The sequence below is a fragment of the Panicum virgatum genome, chromosome 6K (genome assembly GCF_016808335.1).
Source record: "Panicum virgatum strain AP13 chromosome 6K, P.virgatum_v5, whole genome shotgun sequence".
In the NCBI taxonomy this organism is placed as follows: domain Eukaryota; kingdom Viridiplantae; phylum Streptophyta; class Magnoliopsida; order Poales; family Poaceae; genus Panicum; species Panicum virgatum.
Genome location: NC_053141.1, coordinates 38231769 through 38254529, shown reverse-complemented (window position 1 = coordinate 38254529; position 22761 = coordinate 38231769). Strand labels below are relative to the sequence as shown.

The 22761-nt window shown below is 46.8% G+C and overlaps 1 protein-coding gene across 1 annotated transcript; it reads right to left on the bottom strand.

Moving 5' to 3' along the window:
• Positions 1 to 1001: 1001 nt before the first annotated feature.
• Positions 1002 to 21145, bottom strand: LOC120712522 (conserved oligomeric Golgi complex subunit 3-like). The gene is made up of 25 exons (XM_039998323.1): positions 20959 to 21145; positions 20750 to 20833; positions 20227 to 20328; positions 20079 to 20123; positions 19918 to 19992; positions 19723 to 19818; positions 18634 to 18711; positions 13433 to 13518; positions 13276 to 13342; positions 13121 to 13183; positions 12933 to 13034; positions 12713 to 12817; positions 12537 to 12629; positions 11942 to 12030; positions 10924 to 11143; positions 9973 to 10056; positions 4307 to 4423; positions 4166 to 4198; positions 3936 to 4022; positions 3789 to 3851; positions 3400 to 3516; positions 3027 to 3119; positions 2478 to 2603; positions 2286 to 2386; positions 1002 to 1495 (listed from the first exon to the last, which is right to left on the bottom strand). Exons 1-25 carry the CDS (start codon positions 21049 to 21051, stop codon positions 1366 to 1368), a joined length of 2349 nt encoding a protein of 782 aa, XP_039854257.1. The 5' UTR covers positions 21052 to 21145; the 3' UTR covers positions 1002 to 1365.
• Between the last annotated feature and the right edge of the window lie 1616 nt (positions 21146 to 22761).

The window sequence follows — 22761 nt, the reverse complement described above, 5'->3', positions numbered from 1 at the left end:
CTCCTCTCCTTTCCCACTCCTATATTCTGCACTGCATTCTTTTCAAAATATATTCTGCATTGCAGTGCATGGTGGTCTGGTCCCAGCAGTGAGATGACCCAGCTTGTCCCTCTCCAACCGAACCTGAAATATCTCTCACGCGAGCCAAGTACGAATCCACACCGCAAAAGTCACGATGCCACATCCGATCCCATCATAGCCCCGATCGATCCGTCCATCCATGCATCCAAATACGCCGCGGGCCTACGTGGAGGAACGAGATTCCCGTCGATCGTGATGACCCGGGCTGGCTGCTACGCGTACGATGCAGAAACGGAGCGAAAAAGAGAACCCTCACGCGCAGTCATGCTCGTACCTTTGGCCTCTGTGCCTAGGTTTGAATTTTGAAACGAAGAATTAAGCTGATCCGCGCTAATGGTGTAGGAGTGTTACCGGAAAGGGATCGGTGTCCGATCACCCTGCCGGCCAGCTCGGCTGACGGCGACCGCGGGGCACGCACAACCCGACGTGCCTTGCGCTAAAAGGAGGGTCCAAAAGTGACATGAGGAGGGCCCCAGTGCCGGTTGAATTTCAGGCCGACGGGGGCCGACCCTGCTCGTCATCTCATCCCAAGCCGAGCGAGCGAAACGAAACGAGCAACGCGCACCCCTGCCGGAGCAACCGGCCGGCGAGCGGCAGCGACTGGGAGCCGGACGGGTGCTGGCACCAGAGACGGCGAGCTAGTGGTAGTAGTTTCTGATGCGGACCAGCCTAGCGTCGCTGCTCGACGACTCGCCAGGCAGAACACGCTCAGGCGAGCCACTAAACGATACCAACACAAACGTAAGTATGTAGCTGGAGCCATCTGAACACCTGCACGGCCTGCCTTGATTGTCTGGAATGGTTTCCACGGATTTCACAGAAATACTTCCAGCACAAGATGCAACAATTCCTTTAAAAATGTTACTGTGAAGGAAACAAACAGGCATGTAGCTCAAACTACTAGGAATATGCCGAGGGGAAAAAAAATCTAAGATGGGTAGTGAATTAGTGATCATATGTTGTTGTGCCACGGATGGGCAGTTCCAGCAGTTGGAACCAACCATACGTGTGCAATATACACAAATCGCTATATAGTGGGATACGCATTCGAACTCCCAGAACCAGAATAATGGTACAGCAGCCATTCGTAAAAGATGTCCAGCATGAGCTACATCATGTCTCTTTGGTTCCATCTCCATTTCAACATAAAACAAGGAAAATTTACAACAGCAACCTGGTAGAGGTTGGTAAGTGTGACAACAACTTTTACTTTGGTTATACTCGAAGGAACTGCACTGTAATCTCCGAAGAGGTTTGTACCAAGGATTGCTGACTGTATACATGCTACAAAAGGCTGTCGAGCTGAGACTGCAAATCAGGTATCGGCAACATACTGATGGATTGCATTTCCTCAGTCGAGTATTCAGACTTCAGAAGGGATTGCAGCTGTACATGAGCCTCCACTATATTTGTCCTGAGATGAAAGGGAACGGCATAAGAATAAATAAACTGGAAGTTCGAGATGCTTCTCTGGGTATTTTAATACGCCACAGCTAGATAATTCAAGAAATAATAACAGTTAATTTTCTAGTTGGCTAGTTTCATTCATGGCAAACTAATATTTCTGTCTGAAGTGCAGTTTCCCCATGTCAAACTTATCTATTACAAGCTGTTATAGTGACATGCACACGCCTTAGCACATTCTAAACCGCAGCAACTTGTCTACAACACGTTCATGAGGGACAAACCTTGTATTATGCACCGACTTAATCAACAAGGAACTAAGATAAAAAAATACTCTATATGAATGACATCAGAACATCACACGAGTAAACAGTACAGGATTCATAATTTCAAGGTAGAGAGTACTACAGTTAAATGTTCAAAAATGGTGGTTTCCTTGCAGAAGTGGAATTTGCTCAGCTATAAGAGGACAATTAATTCGTTGTGCTGGTTATGAGTGGGGCATTATCCAGAGACTGAGTACATATGCTTTAACAGATCAGCAACTTGATGTCATAAAGATGATCCAGATTGTAGGTACTGTAATTGGTAGAGTAGAACTAAAATGTTTAAAAGCATTTGGTTTTATTTTTAGGATTTAGACAAGTTAGACCTTCATGCTGAATTATGAACATGGGGAAATATTATGCTGATGTTGGCCAAACACCAAATTCTCAAACTAATCTTGTGGGTTCTGGAAATTCCTTGAAAAATTCAGAAGGCAAAAAAAGTGTATAGATGTGTGGGGTGGATATCCTTACTTGATAGGTTTGAATAAGATCATCCGAGTAGATGGATTTTGCAAATACAACCTCATCTTGGTCATTACTTTGGGCAAATCTTGTTGAATAGCAGCGGCAACCTGTTTTAGGGGAAAGAAACTTTTCATATGATATTTGCAAAAAGGAGAACACACATTCTTGCATCATATATTGAAGAATTCGAAAAGGCACCTTCTGAACCAACTCAGCAACTTTATCAGGAGAAGCAAAAGCTTGAGTCTTCAGGGGCTTTGCTAGAACAGAATCCAACTTCTGACCCTGGCTACCAGAGGACAATGCAACTTTTACGGCAGTTACCTGCCAAATATTCATGTCATGACCACATTAGAGTAAAGTAGACAAAAGATACATGAGAGTTACATCTAAGTAGGCATTAGAATTGCTGCCACCATACTAGTTTGGTAGTTAGCATAGTGCTCCATGTTATTACCCCTGGTATAGAATGCTACCTGGCAAGGGACTTTCCAGTAGTACAAGGGATAGTCAGAGACCTAAAGGAGGCTCAGGCAAACTAAAGTTAAAGAAGAACAAAGTGCTACGCCTCAAAGTTTGCTCTTAGTAGCAGACAACTAACAATTTTCCATGCCTTCACCGGTTGTTTGGATAGTAACAAACACAGTAATGGTTCAAGACGAACTACAGGTGCTATTGAAAGTCAGGTACATTAAAGAATGCACCCAAATTATGCAATAAGGTCTGCAGAATGCTAGATGTGGCTACCTTAGTAACAAAAGAAAGCATTGGGTCCACTACTAATTTAGTGATGGACATTATAAACTCTTCACAGGTAGCTTTAAGGCTTTTCTCCAACTCCTGAAATAAAACAGCAATAGCGAAATAAGCCAAAATCAAAGGAAACTAAGTGAGCAACTAAAAAACAATAAAGCCTGTCAGACAAATATCACCTACTTCATCTGTTTAGTAAATGTCAGCAGCTTAATTCCATTTCAGTAGCATATGCAGAGTAGTGTACATGGAATGCATGCACATATCTAGACTAATGTGGAATACTAAATCTCTAGGAGAAGAAAATAAATGGGTATCTTCAAATTTGAGGCTGAACCACAAAAAGGCATCAGGTCAAGTTAGTTACTTTTCTGGCATCAATTTGGCTCTCCAAAACGCGAGGAGAAAAGGTCCTAGCAAGTGATGTTGACCTTGACCAATCAAACAACGAGACCTGACCCCTGAGAATCCTTCTTAGGTGATCCTGCAAAAATATTAATTGCTGTGATTAGCAATGAGAAATTATCTATACCAAATGAAATGCATTGACTGTACGGTAACTACCAATCAAAACTAAAATGTAAAGAAAGGAGCAGATCTAAAGAATTTTACTTCAGAGAAACCAAAATTACGAGAATAAACAAGAGTTTCAAAGGTGTGTATATGTAAATCTAGAATGTCAATGTTCCCATGCAAATGATATGCAAGAGATAAATTATTAGTATTCCATATGGAAAGAATAAAGTTTGTAAATACCAACAAATGGGAGAAATCCAGCTCCTTGTGCGTCACAGAGAACTCAATATCAAATGGAGCAATCTGAAAATATTTATGGAACCGCATGAGTTGCGTGATGAATTAACGAATAAGATGAATTTTTCATAAGGGTAGATAGATGGCCACCTGTTCCCTTAGAATGAGGAGGTGCTTAATCAGAAAAAGCTGGCCATCCATGGGAGTAGCTTTCTTGGAGATGACCTTGCTTGCACTCTTTTCACAACATCAATAAAGTGTTTCTCAGAATAACAAACAGTAAGATGATACATCATAGGAAAAAACAGGAAATAATGTGTTATCTTGATCCCATGGGAAACAAGAAAAGGGCAAGTTTGGGTAGAGAATTGTATACCAACCTGAAGAGATGTTGAGCAAACCTCTACAGCTTCCTGGTGTCAATCGGATTAATCTCTCTTGTTAAATTAAATGAAAAGGGAGTGACCAGTAAATGGAAGATTTAGTGACACAAATGGGCTTAGCCTTAAGAGGTCTAATACCTGGGCTAATCCAGTGAAGACAGAAGGCTCTAAGCAGCGATATAGTTTTGATAGGCATGAAACTGTTTTCTCCAATGGTCTGTACCATGTCACATAAACGTCTGAGTTGTCACCAACCTACAGAGTGAAACAAATAGAAAAAGTACTAAGAACCATGTCCTATCATAAAAAACGGATGTAACCACAACAAACAAGTGTCGTTTATGCAGCATATATGTTATATACTCCCTCCTCGACATCATCTTTGATATTGCACTTTGACCAACAATATATATTATTTTTAATAGATATAGATAGAGTTACATATTATGAAAGTATGTTTCATAATGAATCTAGTAAATAGACCTCATGCAATCATCTATATATTTTTAGTTATTGATGGAAAAATAAATAAATAAATAAGACAAAGCTAGATGCACTTTTATTTGAGACCGGAAAGGGTTAATTAGTAGTCAAAGTACTGTGTTATTCACTGTAGGAGAGAATAATGAGATGTATTCCTCCAAACACTAGAAGGGTGAGATATATAATTCCTATACATGGGCCTCTTTACATGGGCTCACATATACACCAACACCCCCCGCAGTCTGAACTACCGACGCAGCGGTGTTCAAAATTGGACAACAAAAAAGCCAACACCCCTGCAGTCTGAACTACCGTCGCAGCGGTGTTAAGACTGGACAAGAAGAAAGTACAAAGGGCAAATACCCCCCCCCCCCCGCAGCCACAACTAGCCACCTACTACGTTGAGGCTGGAGCGAAACTCCGAGAAGGTCGAGGAGGGTAGTCCCTTGGTGAAGATGTCGGCAAACTAGGAGATGGTCGGGACATGGAGTACCCGAACATCGCCGACGGCGACCCTGTCGCGCACGAAGTGCACATCGATCTCCACGTGCTTCGTCCGCTGATGCTGAACGGGGTTGGTGGAGAGGTACACGGCGCTGACGTTGTCGCAGTAGACGAGCGTGCTCTTGGCGAGCGGGCTGCGGAGCTCCGCCAAGAGCTGTCGGAGCCAGGACGCCTCCGCCACGCTAACAGCCTGGTACTCCGCCTCAGCACTGGAGCGGGAGACAACCGGCTGCCGCTTGAACGACTAGGAGACAAGGTTGCCGCCCAGGAAGACGGCGTAGCCGGAAGTGGAGCGGCAAGTGTCCGGACAGCCAGCCCAGTCAGCGTCGGTGTAGACCACCAGCTCAGAGGTGGGAGAGCGGTGAAGAACCAAGCCGAAGCCAACAGTGCCACGGACGTAGCGGAGGAGACGCTTCAGTGCAGCAAGGTGATTCTCCCGGGGATCATGCATGTGAAGACAGACCTGCTGAACGGCATAGGTGAGATCCGGCAAGGTGAAGGTCAGGTACTGCAAGGCACCGGCAAGGCTCCGGTAGGCAGTAGGATCAGCCACGGGATCACCCAGATCAGCAGACAGCTTCGCCTGAGTATCGACAGGAGTGGAGCATGGTTTGCAATCAGTCATCCCAGACCGCTCCAGAATGTCGAGTGCATACTACCGCTGGTGAAGGAACAGGCCAGACGGGCGAGTCTCAACAGTAACGCCCAAAAAGTGGTGGAGCTGACCAAGATCCTTCATAGCAAACTCCTGCTACAGAGAGGAGATGACGCGCTCGAGCAACTGCTGACTGGAGGCGGTGAGCACAATATCATCCACATAGAGCAGCAAGTAGGCGGTCTCATCCCCACGGCGGTAGATGAACAGAGAAGTGTCAGCCTTGGCCTCGGTGAATCCCAAAGTCAGCAAGAACGTGGCGAACCGAGAGTACCAAGCCCGAGGAGTCTGCTTCAAACCATAGAGGGACTTGTTGAGCCGGCAGACCATATCCGGACGACTCGAGTCCACAAATCCCGCTGGCTGAGAGCAGTACACTATCTCTGACAAAGTGCCGTGAAGAAAGGCATTCTTCACATCCAGCTGGTGCACAGACAGGAGCGAGAGTTCGAGCGAGAGGACCGTGCGCACAGTAGCAGGCTTCACCACTGGACTGAAGGTCTCATCGTAGTCCACACCAGGCCGTTGGGTGAAACCCCGGAGAACCCAGCGAGCCTTGTAGCGCTCCAGTGTGTCATCAGCCCGACGCTTATGCGTCCAGATTCACTTGCCGGTGACCACATTGCAACCAGACGGACGCAGCACGAGGTCCCACGTCTGGTTGGCAAGGAGAGCCGCGTACTCCTCTTCCATCGCGCGATGCCAGTGAGGATCCGTCAGAGCGTCGCAGACAGAGGAGGGTACCGGAGAGACCCGCGGCTTGCCCTCGGTGGCGGAGAGAGTCGCGGCCTGAGACGCCATCCGCCGAATCACCATGGGATGGATATGCCGAGGATCCCGATGGATGACAGGCGGGTGGTACACCGCCGGCTCGACTCGAGAGCGAGTCGGCGGATGCGGCGGCGGCGACAACTCCGGTGTAGGAGGCGGCAGCGACGACTCCGGTGTAGGCGCCGCAGGAGCCTCCGGAGCCGGAGGCGGCACCGGTGTCGGCGCCGGTACACCTGCACCGGCTGAGCGTACTGCGGCGGCGCCGGTGTCGGCACCGAACGACGCCGATACACCTGCACCGGCTGAGCGTATCGCGCAGGTGCAGGGGAAGGCATCGGGGCCGCGCGTGGCGCAGCAGGAGACACCGGGTCCGCGCGCGGCACGACCGGAGGTCCGGGGGCCGTGCGTGGCGCGACGGCAGGCACCGGGGCCGCGCTCGGCGCAGCAGGGAACACTGGAAGCGGTGCCGGTGTGCCGGGAAAACCTGCAGTAAAAGGACAGACAAGGTAACGGTGGCTGAACCACCGGGTCAGTCGGAAAGAGGGACTCCAGCTCGGGGTCAGGAGGAGGTGGAGTAGGAGAAATCCGACTCGTCAAAGACGACGTGTCCGGAGATCAGGATGCGGCGAGAGATGAGGTCAAAACATCGATACCCCTTGTGGTCAGGGAAGTAACCAGAAACACACACGAGTCGAGCGGGGCACCAGTTTGAGGAGCAGTGGCGGAGGTGTTAGGGTAACACGCACACCCGAAAACCCGAAGGTAGCCGTAGCGAGGAGGGATACCGAAAAGAGCGTGGTGTGGAGTGGGAGCAGGAGAAGCAGTGGACGGAAGGCGGTTAAGCAAGTAGGTGGCGGTGTGGAGGCTCTCAGCCCAGAAGCGCGGGGGCAGAGAGGCCTAGATTAGAATTCAGAAGGGTGCGCACGACATCGTTCTTCGTGCAAATCATCCGCTCAGTCTTGCCGTTCTGAAGAGAAGTATACGGACAAGACATACGCAGCTGAACACCCCGAGAGAGGAAGAAGGAACGGGAGGTGGAGTTATCGAACTCCCGCCCGTTGTCACACTGGACGGCCTTAATGGTGAGGCCGAACTGAGTGGACACCCAGGCAAAGAAGTGGAGGAGTGTGGGGAAGGTCTCAGACTTTGCGCGCAAAGAAAAAGTCCAAGAGTAGTGTGAGAAATCATCGACCACCACCAGATAGTATCTATAGCCAGAAAGGCTAAGAACAGGAGAAGTCCACAGGTCACAGTGAACAAGATCAAAGGCATGCGTCGCATGCAAAGAAGAAGAATAAAAAAGGAGTCGAACATGACGACCAAGCTGGCACACATGACAGAGGTACTAAGCAGGAGCCCTAGTACCAGAAACATCGTTCTACGACTGAGCTGAGCCAGAACGTCGCGGCCGGGGTGACCAAGACGGCGGTGCCAGGTGGTGAAAGACGGCGTCGCGGCAAAAGTGGCAAGACGAAGAAGAAGGCGAAGGCGGAGCAGCGAAAGACGGGAGGCGAAGAGTGTAAAGGAGCCCCGGGCTGACAAACCGGAGGAGCAGACGCCGGGAGGCCGAATCCTTTACAGTGAGGCCAGAAGAGTCAAATTCGATGGAATAAGAATTGGCAGCTATAAACTGACGAATAGAAAGAAGGTTATGAACCATCTGAGAAGCAACAAGGACATTGGGAAGATGAAAAAAACCAGGAGCAGAACCCACGGCGGTGACAGGAAGGCAAGACCTGTCACCAACCATGATGGAAGAAGGACAAGAGGGGTGTGGGGGTCGGACAGAAGAGAGGATACCGGCATCTGGGGTGGTGTGGAAGGAGGCACCCGAGTCGGCGATCCACTCGGTGCTGACCGGCGGCGTCAGCCCCATGGCGCTGAAGGATTGCGACAGTGCGGCCTGTTCCCACCCCCCAGGCTAGGTCGGCTGCTGGCTGGGCTGAGCGGGCGGGATCCAGAACGGCGCGACCGCGGGGGGCATACCGAACACAGGCCACGCGGGCGCGGGCACGCGCGCCATGGCCAGCGCGGCCGTCGCGGGCGCAGGCCGGGGCGGCACAGCAGAGGCAGCGGCCCGCGCGGAGTCCCTAGGCGCGACGGCCTGCGCGGCGGCGAGGGAGGCGGCGTGCTTGACCTCGACGAGCTTGGCCTCGAGGTCCCGCAGCACCTCCTGCGCACGCTCGTAGGCCTTGAGGTGCGAGTTGGCGCCGCGCACCGCGGAGGCCGCAGCGTCGGGCGCCAGGGCCGGGGCCAGAGGAGGGAGGGCCGCGCCAGCCGCGTCCGTGTGGGCAGTAGCGGCAGCGGCAGCGGTGGCAGTGGCTGCGCCGGCCGTGGCAGCAGTGAGGGCCGCGGAGGCCGCAGTGTCGGGCGCCAGGGCCGCGCCACCGCGCCAGCCGCGCCCGCGTGGGCAGCAGCGGCGCCTAGTAGGGCACAGCAGCCGGCGGCGGAGCAGCAGGGCGCTGCGGCCAGGAGCCAGCAGGCCGCGGCCTAGCTCCTGGCCTAGCAGGCCAATCAGAGGGGCAGAAGGAGCCAGCAGGCCGCGGCCCAGCTCCTGGCCTAGCAGGCCAATCGGAGGGGCAGGCGCGGCCCCAGCTCGCCCAAGGAGCCACTTCAGCAGCAGCGGCAAGGGCGGCCGCGGGATCCCGGGCAGCGGCGGCGCGCGGGCCCTGCCATGCGCGCGGCGGCGGCGCCGGCACAGCAGCAGCGGCGAGGGCGGACGCGGGATCCGCGCGGTGGCGCGTCCCAAGCCGCGGATCTGGCGGCAGCGTGGCCCAGGCCGCGGGATCCGGCGGCGACGCGTCCCAGGGAGCAGGCTGCGGGGTCCCGGGTGCCGCCACGCCGGCAGCCACGCCCCCCCCCCCGCTGCTCCAGGCGACGGTGGTAGCAGGAGCAGAGGAAGGGCCGGCGGCCCAGGCGGCGCGTGGAGCAGAGGAAGGGGCGGCGGCCCACGTGGCGCGCGGAGCAGAGGAAGGGAGAGGAGGGAAGGAGGAGAGGGGAAGGGAGGAGGAGGAGGCCGGCGGCGGCGGCTGCTTCTGGCGGCAGGAGAGAGAGGAGAGAGGTGAGAGAGATCTAGGCTAATGATACCATGTAGGAGAGAATAATGAGATGTATTCCTCCAAACCCTAGAAGGGTGGGATATATAGTTCATATACATAGGCCTCTAGATGGTCCTCTATACATGGGCTCACATATACACCAACATTCACCATGCTCATGTCCAAAATGATACACAATTTTGTGACTCGGGAGGGAGTGGCACTAGTTACACACATGAGAAGTTAGAAAGCAAGCATGTCTAGTAGCCAAAAACTGCATGTATTGTATGTAGGAATAGATAAGAGTAAACATGGAAAAAATCAGTTGTGACTAAAGTGATAAGCAAACTAACAGTAGCACTTGAAGACGTATCAACAGATCGCTCAAGCTTTCCTGGATAATCCAGATCTTCATCAGAAGGGCGGAAATTTGCAATCTGATAAAAAGGGAGATAATGAAAGTTGAACAAAAGTTTAAGTTAATTAAGAAAACTCCAGCTGCTCAAAGCCCTGACCAGTTATTTGAGGGAAAATGAAATTGAAAGAGCTATATTATAAGGTCAGGTCCAACCATGTTTTTTCCAAACAATTCTCGGAAGTTCACCAACTTTCAGGTAGGCTAAACCTTCCAACACAGTATCCAGACCCTTCAGGGTCTTGTTTGAAGGGGGCAGAAGCTTACTCTACATGCCATGAAATCATCTATGCTGGAGGGTATCTTAAGGGTGTCATCAGTCATCACAAATATAGATTAAGCATCTCCAAAGTTAACTGGAACTCGAGGGAACTCTGCTTATATTATAGTCCAAAATAACAGTCTCCAAAGATCTCCCCATTTCTTTTCTTTGGATAGTGCTAACAAATATGCATGCTCTCCAGTGCATTGCATAGATATATAGTCATACGTGGCGACATGTATGCTCAACTACTCATGTCTACACAGATAACTAAATGAGAACCAAGCAATTCAAATGATTATTGTATCATTTACTCATTAGTAACCATTTTGATCACCAAGCAGGTTCTCACATGATGTTACATCAGAACATTGCAGATTCAAGTGCAACAACATAATTTTACATGGCACTTGATCTGAATACTAAGGAATAATGTTCGATCTATATTTTTTTTCTCGAACACGCAGGAGAGCTGCGTATCTTTGTATTAAAAGAGAAAGAAAAGTCCAATTATACCCGTACTCTATATGGGGATAAATATAATGCAAACATGTGTGTAGCAGCCAAAAAATAGAATGGTGATGGAAAGACATAGTCATTAGATAATATATGGACACAGAATGATACCTCCTCGCGGATATGAGTCCGAGAACAAAATGCTAGCCGCTCATGAACATCAGCAAGTATCCTTTGCAATATCGGACGGAGACCGGTTATTGATTCACCACGTCTACTTAGTTGTTCCCCAAGCACTTCAACTTTCAGAATATCAACAAGTTCGCAGAGAGAATCAATATTTCCTTCATATATCAGTCTAGGCCTCAGAGTATCATACAAGTATGTGCACCTGAACAAAAGAAATCATTAATTTTATTACTTAAGACAAATGATTAACAATGAGTATTTAGATCACACAACATCACAAGAGATGCATGAGTTTAATTCTAGTCCTACATCATGGGTCCGTGATTATATTGTCCACCACCGACTGGAGGGAGCCTCCTACTTGACTAGCAGGCCCAACCAGGAGAGTGCTGTTTGGTCAATGACACAATAACAATGTAATCACATTTATCAAGGGATGTTAACACTACTAGCTTCCCACAGGATACAGCCACACTGATTATGCTAATTTCCAAGGATAAAATGGATGAACATCTTGTCCCACATGATCAGACAGTAAAAAAAACTTGACCGAGAAACCCCCCTGAACCCTGGCTTCTCTGGCCAGCGAGGGGGATTTTGTTTTTTAACCTCAGCCTGAAATTCGCTCCCACCGGGAGTCGAACTCAGTACCTGAGGAGTGCTTACTAGAGCCGTCTAACCAAGTCAGCTAGAGGCCCTTTCACATGATCAGACATGATACTGGAGTTGCAGTATAATAATTGACGCATACCTGTGCAAATTGACAACATCTAAAACTGTATACAAACTGTACCTAGGTTTTATGAATTGGTATGTTGACGATCTGCTCAAAGTAACCCCTAGCTTCTAGGATATTTTACATGTTATTGATCTGTCCCAAGTAATCGAGCTTGGAGAATTTTACAAACAAAATACCTCAAATAAAAGAAAGTTCCACAGAATGACAACATATATACAAATAATGCAACAATAAATCATGATGGAGAACAAATTAACTTACAGGGGGTCCATTAAAGGAGCCATACTTGAAACATCTGCAGCAGATGATGGGAAGAAGTGAGCAAAAAGCTGATGCTCAAACTGGCATGCCTGACAAGCAACACTAAAACTAGTAAATATGTTTTTCTAGAGATCAAACAGAAGCAGCGATTCATAATTAGAAAAAGAAGCAAAATACATGTGGATGATGCTCAGCAGCTGGCAAAGTATGATAGTTACTACTCCATTCGTTCCAAATTATAGGTCGTTTTAGCTTTTCTAGACGCAAGATTTTGTTATGCACCAAGATAAGTAGATATACACAATGTCTAGATACATAGCAAAAAGAATATGTATCTAGAAAAGCCAAAACGACCTATAATTTGGAATTGTACTGTGAACATTAAATATTAGCCAGTACACAAACTGAATAGACATTTCTATTTGAGAGTATTATGGTACAAACTTGCCGGTACAGCTAGTTACTGAATTTCTTTTGCCTTTTCAGTGTGCTATCATGTTTTCTTATACTATCATGATTGCAACTTGCAACTTTCAAACAACATCTCAATACAAAGATGAAATATAAAACATGAAGCTAGAAAGTATGCAGTTACCTCCATCAGATAGGCACAACCAGACCTTGTTAAAGAAGGCAAGGCCTCTTTTCTTGCAAACTCTGAGATTCGTTGCTGCACCATGCCTCGTACCTAGCAGACATATCAAACTGTTAAGGCTTAAGAGACAACTGAGTAGCGGTGGAAACAGAGTGCAAAGGACCCTTGTAATTTACCAAGTACAGCCGCTGCTCGCAAAATAAATTGTGACACTCAGAAAGAATCTGCGCATACTCCTTCCTAGAAGATCTGCTTTCAATTTCACCTAATATTGGTTTAAGCTGATTGACAAATATATATATAAGAAATTCTATCAGAACTGCAATGCCAGATCATAATAGATACAACATAATTTGTTATCACCAATGCCCAACATCATATAATAAAAAATTATACCTCACTAGCAGCTGCCTTGAAGCGAACATAGATAAGAGATGCCTCCACACCCTCAGTGACAATGTTTTTGTCAGAATCACCGCCTCGAATTGCAGCTTGAACCTGCAAGGTTCAACTGAGTATAAGTATCATCTATGGTGTCTATTTACTCAACTTTTTAGTACCAAGGAAAGGAAACTGAGAATCACCTGGGATGAAGCACCTTTAAGTACTGACAGCACATGTGAGCGAATCATACCCAATGCACGGGACTGCATACAAAGGACAAAATAATTACCAGGTCGTGTGCTCTATTTTTTGGGGGCCTATGAATGTAGCTATTGAATCGCTAGTAGTCATTTACCTGAAGTTGGCGAAACTTGACCAAGTAAACAGCAGATTCAGCATATTGTGGGTTGTTTTCAACATATCTACAATTAGCAACAGGGGAGGTTGCATTAGCTCTGGAAACCTTAGCACTAGAGTCTAACATAAAGTATTATTATGCAGCCACTACTTACGAGATACAATCATCAAGGCGCTTCAAAAGTGGGGGAAACTGTTCATTTCCGATGGTCATATTTTGAGAATAAAAGCTGCTTGAGACCTGTAAACCAGAAACAGGTAGTTAGCTCACAGTGGTGCGCACATGGCAAAACTAGGTAGTTATGCAAATTAATGACAAAGCAATTTAATAGGATTCACATGTCATCAACTACAGTGTGGTTGTGTTGGAAAAGCTCTCAATGACTTCTTTTGTTATTATTCTACATGCTGTAAGCCTAATTAATCCTGATATTTGGTCATTTGTGCTCTTCTTTTCACATCTGGGTGATTCTGCACCACAGGATTTATCAGAAACCAATTTTATAGTAATTATCGCACTTACTGGGCCTAGATGACGATTTCATCCAATGACCTCTTGCTATGGTCTAAGGAAACTTTGACCAATATATCTTCTATAGTCTATAGATGTGACTGTAAAATAGTGCAATTATATTTATAGTTTTACTAGCAACCCCCCAACTTGTTTCCATAAAATTTACTGGTCAAATTTTGATCCAGAAGATAATGTTGAAATCAAATAACTCAACAACAACAACAACAACATAGCATTTTTTCCCAATCAAGTTGGGGTAGGCTAGAGATGAAACCCGAAAGAAATAAGTTCAAGGTTCAGGCACATTGATAGCTAGTCTCCAAGCGCTCCTATCCAAAGCTATCTCTTTAGAGATATTCCAATCCTTAAGGTCTCTCTTAACCGACTCATCCCACGTCAGTTTAGGTCTACCTCTACCCCTCTTTACATTATCGACCCACTCAAGAACCCCATTACGCACCGGCAGCCTCAGGAGGCCTTCGTTAGACATGTCCAAACCATCTCAGCCGATGCTGGGTAAGTTTCTCATCAATTGGTGCCACCCCGACCCTATCCCGAATAATTTCGTTCCGGACTCTATCCCTCCTTGTGTGACCGCAAAACCACCGCAACATCCGCATCTCTGCTACACTCAGTTGCTGGACATGTCGCCTTTTTGTAGGCCAACATTCAGCACCGTATAAATCGCACATCATGTACTCGGTCTTGGTCCTACTAAGTCTGAACCCTTTCGACTCTAACGTGCGTCTCCACAGCTCTAACTTCCTATTAACCCCTGCCCTATTCTCGTCAACTAGCACCACATCATCAGCAAAGAGCATACACCAAGGGATCTCACCTTGTATATCCCTTGTGACCTCATCCATCACTAAAGCAAATAAATAAGGGCTCAATGCTGACCCCTGGTGTAGGCCTATGTTAATAGGAAAGTCAGTGGTGTTGCCATCACATGTCCGGACAAACGTCGTCGCATCCTTGTACATATCCTTAATGAGGGTAATGTACTTAGTTGGGACTTTATGCTTCTCCAAGGCCCACCACATAACATTTCTCGGTACTTTGTCATATGCCTTCTCAAGGTCAATGAAGACCATGTGCAAGTCCTTCTTCTGCTCCCTATATCTCTCCATCAATTGTCGTATTAAGAAAATCGCCTCCATGGTTGACCTTCCAGGCATGAACCCAAATTGGTTTTGGGTCACACTTGTCACTCTTCTTAGGCGATGCTCGATAACCCTCTCCCAAAGCTTCATCGTATGGCTCATCAGCTTAATCCCACGGTAGTTAGTACAACTTTGAACATCGCCCTTATTTTTGAAGATATGTACTAATATACTTCTCCATTCTTCCGGCATCTTGTTTGACCGAAAAATGAGATTTAAAAGCTTAGTTAACCATACTATTGCTCTATCTCCTAGGCATCTCCACACCTCAATGGGGATACCATCAGGGCCCATCGCTTTATCTCCCTTCATCCTCTTCAAAGCCTCCCCGATCTCTACCTCCTGAATTCTCCTCACAAAACGTCTGTTGGTATCGTCAAAAGAGTCATCTAACTCAAGGGTAGGGCCCTCACTCTCCCCACTAAACAACTTGTCGAAGTACTCTCTCCATCTATTCATGATCTCCTCATCCTTCACTAGCAGTCGATCTGTCCCATCCTTAATGCATTTGATTTGGTTGATGTCCCTTGTCTTCCGCTCGCGGATCCTAGCCATCCTATAAATGTCCTTCTCCCCTTCTTTCGTGCCTAGCCGCTGATACATGTCATCATACGCCTTACCCTTTGCTACACTCACAGCTCGCTTTGCAACCCTCTTCGCTAATTTATAGCCCTCGATGTTGGCTGCACACTTGTCAAGGTGGAGGCGCTTGAAACACTCCTTCTCCTTAATAGCCATTTGCACCTCGACGTTCCACCACCAGGTGTCTTTCCCCTCCTGTTTGCCTCCGCTACTCACGCCAAACATCTCTGAGGCCACCTTCCGAACACATGTTGCCATCTTTAGCCACATGTCATCTGCGTCTTCTCCTTCTTCCCAAGGCCCCTCACCTAGCATCCTTTCCTTAAACGCTTGTGCCGCTTCCCCTCTAAGCTTCCACCACTTTGTTCTCGCAATCTTGGCACGTTTGTCCCGGTGGACACGTACCCGAAGACGAAAGTCCGCCACCACAAACTTGTGTTGAGGGACAACACACTCCCCAGGTATCACCTTACAATCTAAGCAATCACGTCTATCATCCCTCCTAGCAAGGATAAAGTCGATCTGGCTCGAGTGTTGTCCACTACGAAACGTCACAAGATGGGATTTCCTCTTCTTAAACACGGTATTCGCTATCAACAAGTCGTAGGCTAACGCGAAGTTCAACACATCCACCCCCTCTTGACTCCTGCTACCATACCAAAAACCCCCGTGCACTCGCTCGAACCCTACATTAGTCGCACCCACATGGCCGTTGAGATCTCCTCCTATGAAGAGTTTCTCGCTGGTAGGCACAGTACTAACCATGCTATCTAGATCTTCCCAGAACTGCATCTTGGTGCTCTCACTAAGGCCTACCTGAGGGGCATAGGCACTGATCACATTCAAAACCGAATCTCCAACTACCAACCGGATTAGGATAATCCAGTCGCCTTGCCTTCTAACCTCTACGACTCCATCCTTAAGGCTCCTATCAATCAAGATGCCTACATCATTCCTACCCGGAGTTGCTCCCGTGTACCAAAGCTTGAAGCCAGTATCCTCAACCTCCTTCGCCTTCTGGCCCTTCCATTTAGTCTCCTGAACGCATAAAATATTTACACGCCTCCTAATTGCTACATCAACTAGCTCTCGCAACTTACCCGTTAGGGACCCTACGTTCCAGCTACCTATACGAATCCTAGTTTTTTTTCAATGGAACATGCATAAAAAAACTTTCAGTATCAGAAATGCCAGCATGAACTTTTCATCCATTATGCTACATTATATTTGCCGCATATATGTTTGAATCTCGACATGCTGCCAGCAGCGGAGCTACACTTGATTCTCAGGGTCAGCAAACCCCAATGGATTTGTGAAAAATCAGTAGGAAATTAGGAATCATTGTTAGTCACTGTTTTCTAAAGGCAAAGACCCTAGCGTGCAATAGGAAAGACCCCGTCCCCATTTTCAGCTGGCTTCACCCCTGCAGTTTTAGGTACCTGCCTTTCTCTGTTCTGCATGTTGCAGCTGTTAGTAACAGCACACAATTAGCTACAGTTAGTTCACATTTTTTTTCAAAAGAGAACAAGGCCAAAAGTGGAGCACCAAAGCTAGCATGATGCTTTTTTAGTGGAAAACCAGGGATTATAGAACGGCATACTAGAAGTTGAGAAGCCTATTCGTCAACTGAACACGTTCTAATCTTGCAGGTATGGAGTATTTTTAACAGCATCAAGAGCAGGACCTAGGGGACAAATACACACAAATACAGATAACAATACAACATTAACCGTAGGTGTTAGGACTACAGCTCAGAGCCTCCATGAAAGTTAAATAGCCATGTTATCTAGTCGTCCGACTAATCGCGATTAGTCACGATTAGTCGGGCTTATCGGTCCATGGACCTCGATAAGGGGCACCGATTAGGTTGGAGCGACTAGTTTTCTAGTCGTCCGATTAGTCGTCGTCTAATCGCGATTAGTCGCACCGATCAGCTTGAAAAACGATCAGACCACGAGCCGGTGGTGGGCTATTTTGCGTTGTGGGCTTGGGCCGGTGGTGGGCTGGAGAGGCGGCCCATTAGGTCTTAGTTATATAGAGTCAGACACAGCAGTTCCCAGCTCTAGACCACAACCGTCCGCCCGCTCCTCCTGACCACGAGGGCCGTTCGCCGCTGCCCGCCAAATCCGCGCCAAAATCGCGCTGCCCCGCTCAAAATTGCGCCGCCCCGTGGACCGCCGCCGCCTGCTGCACGTCCGCCGGCGCAGCTGCTGGCCTGCTGCTACCGTGGCAAGACCCGGCGGCCGGCGACCCTCTTTCTTCTGCTTCCTAAGTTCCTGGCTCTGCCTCCGCCTCCGCCAGGCCTTGGGCGCCGGCGTTCTGCAAGGCTGCCACCAGCAGCAGCACCTGAAGATGACCTCCTCTTCCTCCGACGGTAAGTGGCATGCTTCTTCTCTGTGCTCTCCCCTCCCCTGCTTCACTATCTGCTCGTGCTTCTTCTCTGTGCTCTCCCCTCCCCTGCTTTACTGTCTGCTCATACTCGAGCTCCGCTTCCCCTCTTGCTTGCTATTCTTCTAGCTTCTTTCTCTCCTATGCTTAGTGTTATGTGTATGTGCAGATGTGGATCGACGCCACAGAGCTGTGGAAGTGTTCCCGCACATACACTTCCACCATCATTGTTGCTTTCATGCTTGCTTTTTATTAAGTAATATGTAGTACATATATCATATCGGTCCTGGGACACTAGGACGACTAGGCAGACGACTAGGACCGACTAGGCTCGACTAATCGGCCTGATCGACGACTAATCGCGACTAGTCGTCTGATCGGTCCCAAGGCGACTAGGTCCGACTAGACGTTTTGAAAACATGGTTAAATAGACATTACTGAAAACAACCAAATCAGTTTTGGTGTTTTGCATGAAACAACCACGGGCTGCCATTATTAATAGAAGTGTAGAAATTTTTACATAGTTAGGTTTGGTAACTTTCACAAAAAAGTAGAGAGATAAACATTTCCATATTTTTGTTTACATAGTGTATTCGTCGCAAGGATGTGAGCTCCAGAAGCAATTGAAGGAGAATTGACATGATCTGACTTTTTCATAAGTAGAACAGAAAATCTTTGCAAGACACCAATTAGGGTCGCCAAACCTTACATTTTCCAATTCGTCAAAGTAGTTGAGCCTACTTCGAAGTGCCTCTGCAAACTCAATCAGCCTTTGTTTCTCAACCAACTGCATCATCAATAGAAATAATGTTCAATCAGGACAGGAACTAGAAATATGGGGGGAAATTATTTTTGCCACCAAATATTCCATTCAATATATATGAGGAATTAACATAATTGTTTAACACAAAGCAAAATGACACCAGCATCTTGTCATGAAATGGCCATCTAAATAGGTTAAATGGCCTTCTAAACGGGCACAGCTGGTCACCATGTAGCACTTAAACGGAATCGTGGATCGGAATGCACTTGCTACAAACTAAGAGAGATTTGAGTTTTTCCAGTTTCTTTTAGGTTATTGAATATTGATGGACCACTATGCCAACCTAATGGAACCTGTCAAAACAATTATGTAGGTTGATGACCCGTACAACATTCCCCCATGTTGTTAAGAAAAATATGTAGTTTAACTTGTGTACCATGGGCCATGGCATGCCTCAACTGATTTTGTGGATGTTACACATAAGTTCAATAAGGCCACCCAGAAAATAATAAGGTATGTACAACTAATCTCCTAAGCTATACCCAAACAGCAACAAAGCTACAGAGTGTACAAAAAATGGCCAATCAACTGAAATGCGAGATGTGATGTGCACTTCCACCACCCAGGTCCAACTCATCTTCAACTTGAATTTGAGTGCCTATTTCTTCTTATTTGCAATTGAACGTAGTTCCTCCTAGGTTGGCTGAGTTTTTCTTCTGAAAGACTACGAATATGACTGAGCTGTGAGACCCATGTACAACTTAGCATAGCCATAGCTGCCGAAAATATGTACTTCCTTGGGCTGACTTGATGAGAAACAGAGCACCATTATTGGTTGGAAGTGGAAAATCGTGAGCAAGTCAGATGCGTAGCACTGCTCTCTTTTTTTTTTAATGCTTCAAGATGTCTTATGTGCACAAGTTGTGTAGAACTGATGGTTCTCTCTGGTGGATGGATATTTCACTATTAAGAGTCAAAGTGCACTAACACAACTACAAGAATGGTATTAGCACAAGTAGTGAAAAATGGACATACCAGTTGGTCACAAGCATCATGCAAAGTTTTAGTCTTTGTGGCAACACTCGAGTGCAAGGACTGCAGTTCTTCAAACAAGTTCAATGTATCATCAACCTGTACAGATGCACTTTAAAAGGTTAAAACTGAAAGGGGGAAGGTGTATACATCTGTACATATTTTTTTCAGCATAAACAACAAAGAATGCAGCCTTACTTGCTTAAGGATGCCGTCACATGTATTGACACGCTCCTGTAGTGTATTCTCATAGAGGCGATACTTCTCCTCTGTCTGTCAATAAACAATGTCTCCAGAGTGAGCAAACAATGCTATCATGATCTTTCTTTCGCCAAGAGAAATAGTGACATCAAACAAACCTCAGATTTCATAGCTGACTCCAGTTCTGCAAACCACTTGTAGAACTACATGAAAGAAAATTGCAATTTGAACTTTGCATTGCCAGTGATAGTTACAAGTAGTGCTACAGCCATGAAGCAAAAGGTTAAGGAACAGAAGAATGAAAACCTGATGTGTATTCACCAAGACCGCATCCATTGCACCAGCCTCCTCCAAAGCAGACTCTTTCTCTGGAACTGTCACACCTCCATCCTTCCCTGAACTCTTTTCCTGATATAAACACCCGGAAAACACATTTAAGAAACTATATATGAACTATATTAACACAAACCAGAAAAAGGAACACTAAAACAGGGCAACTATATTGTTCAGTAGGAGTCATTCAATGAAATTACCCTATAAGACCGAACATGTGCTTAGAATCACATGCAGAAATTATAGTGTAGCATGTGCACTAAATGTAGAATTAATCCCAAGTTCCCAACTCCACAAAAATAAATCGCTTAAACCCTGCCTGCATTGCCAACTCAAAGTCTCAAACCCCAACTTCACGGGGTTCCAGTGCAGCCAGGCACAGAAATTACAGCCCAAAGTAGCCCAAATAACATCCCCACGAAATCCCAACATCCACCGATTAAACTAAACATTGCATACAAAATATGCAGACAATTCTCAAATGGCGGGGCCTCACCAGGTTCGCTGGGAACGGCCGCTCGGAGACGGCGTGGGAGAGCGCGGCGATCGCGGCCTTCTGCTGCTCCGTGAGCGGCGCATTCTGCAAAAGTCCCAAGTGAAAAAATGAAGGGGAGGGATCAGATCCACGAAACCGGCGATTGCACCCGCGAGATCTCGGGACCGGCCACGGCCAGATCTGCCGGAGGCGAGGGCGCGGCGACCAACCTGCTCCCAAGTGGACGCGAAGTTGTAGCCCTTGGAGACCGCCCCCGACTTGTGCAGCGCGGACACCGTCGCCGGCGCCGGCGTCGTCGCCATGGGCTCGTGCTCCCGCGCGGCTCCCGTCAAGCGGAGGGAAGCCGAGCAAAGTGAGCCCGACTGCCAGCCGCACGAGACGAAAGACGCGAGAAGATCATCGGGCTTGGAGGCGTTTTTTTCATTTTTATATTTTTCAAAATCATTTTTTACAGGAATATATTTTCGGTCTCACAATTTACAGGTTTGTACCCCTACCGCCCGGCAAGGGGCGGCTTATATGTAATTAAAATTTCTATTTTATCGCATGAAGACCCCTATCGCCCGGCAGTGGGGCGGCAGGCTACCACCCCAATATAAAAGCCGAGATCCCCCAGGTCCCCCCACACCTGCATTTGCAGCAAACAACATCCATAGAAGGAAAAAGAAAAGACGTGGGGTGAGGGAGAGAGTTGCAACAGCGAAACCTTGCTGGATTCCGCACTTGTGATCTGCAGGTAAGTTACGTATGAATCCATTAATATTGTAAAGCAATTTAATTTAATTAATACTATAGTATTAAAATTTCAGTTTAGTATTAAAATTTAAGTTTATTACAGACTTGTTTCTAAATGAATTATAAATTAAAATAGAATTAAGTTTTGGACAGTGAAATATAGTATTAAACTTGTTTTTAAATATTGCAGCATAAGGCAATGGATACCTCCAATTTTGGAGGATTTTCATGGACCCAAGAAAAATCTAGTATAACATTTGAGATCATGACACATCTTGTAATCAGTAAGAAGTTGGATGTATTAGTGGATGGTACGATAGAGATAGTGTTATCAAAATTAGTTCAGTTTAAAGATTTCACATTTTTTCGAGGTATTACAACGCAAAATATAAAGAAACACCTGCTAAAACGTCGGAAGATATACATAAGGGTATGTGAACTAGCGAATCATCTTAATGTTATTGGATTCTTACAAAGTACTTGTAAGATATGGATACGGTCAGAGGTGTATAAGATGCACATTAAGATAACTCTTATTCAGTTCTAATTCCGTCCGTCATTCGTAATTTATATTTACAAAATAGTAAAATTATTGTGTAATTATATGCTAGGATTACCCCGAGGACACGGAGTTAATTAACAAATCGATACCAATTTTTCGTAAATTGGTATGTATCTTCGGTGGAGTTATGCCGCAAACTAGACGAAGGAGGTGGAAAAAATCTTCGGGTGATAGTTCTTGGCCTCCGCAAGAACATATGACCGGAGATTCGTCAAATCATGCTGCACCACCTCAAGCACCAACTTGTGTTAACTGAGATGACGATATGGATGACTTCATGCCCCCTAAATCATGCCCTCCAACACATGATATTCCTCCCCTGTACACGAACCTAGAACCAGAAAAGAGAGAAAGGGAAAGGCAAGAGATTCATCAAGTAATGCTGCACCACCTCAAGCACCAACTTGTGTTAACTGGGATGACGATATGGATGACTTCATGCCCCCAAAACCATGACCTCCAACACATGATGTTTGTCTCCCTGTACATGAACCTAGAACCAGAAAACAGAGAAAGGGAAAGTCGAGAGATTCGTCGAGTCATGCTACACCACCTGCAGCAGCACCATCTATCAACTGGGATGACGACCTAGATGATTTCATGACATGATCTATAACATATGATGTTCATCGGTTTTATATTGTGATGTAAATTGTGACGGGACGGCAGACCTCCTGCACCTTTAATTGCAATACTTATATGTTTGCTATATTTG

Bases quoted from the DNA above. Each gene is read 5' to 3' on its own strand.
- LOC120712522 (XM_039998323.1), bottom strand. From the start codon at position 21,051: ATGGCGACGACGCCGGCGCCGGCGACGGTGTCCGCGCTGCACAAGTCG. The intron at 13,343-13,432 runs GTAAGTAGTGGC...TGCTAATTGTAG, and splicing joins CGCCTTGATGATTGTATCTC to ATATGTTGAAAACAACCCAC. The intron at 4,199-4,306 runs GTATTAGACCTC...GATTGACACCAG, and splicing joins TCTTCACTGGATTAGCCCAG to GAAGCTGTAGAGGTTTGCTC.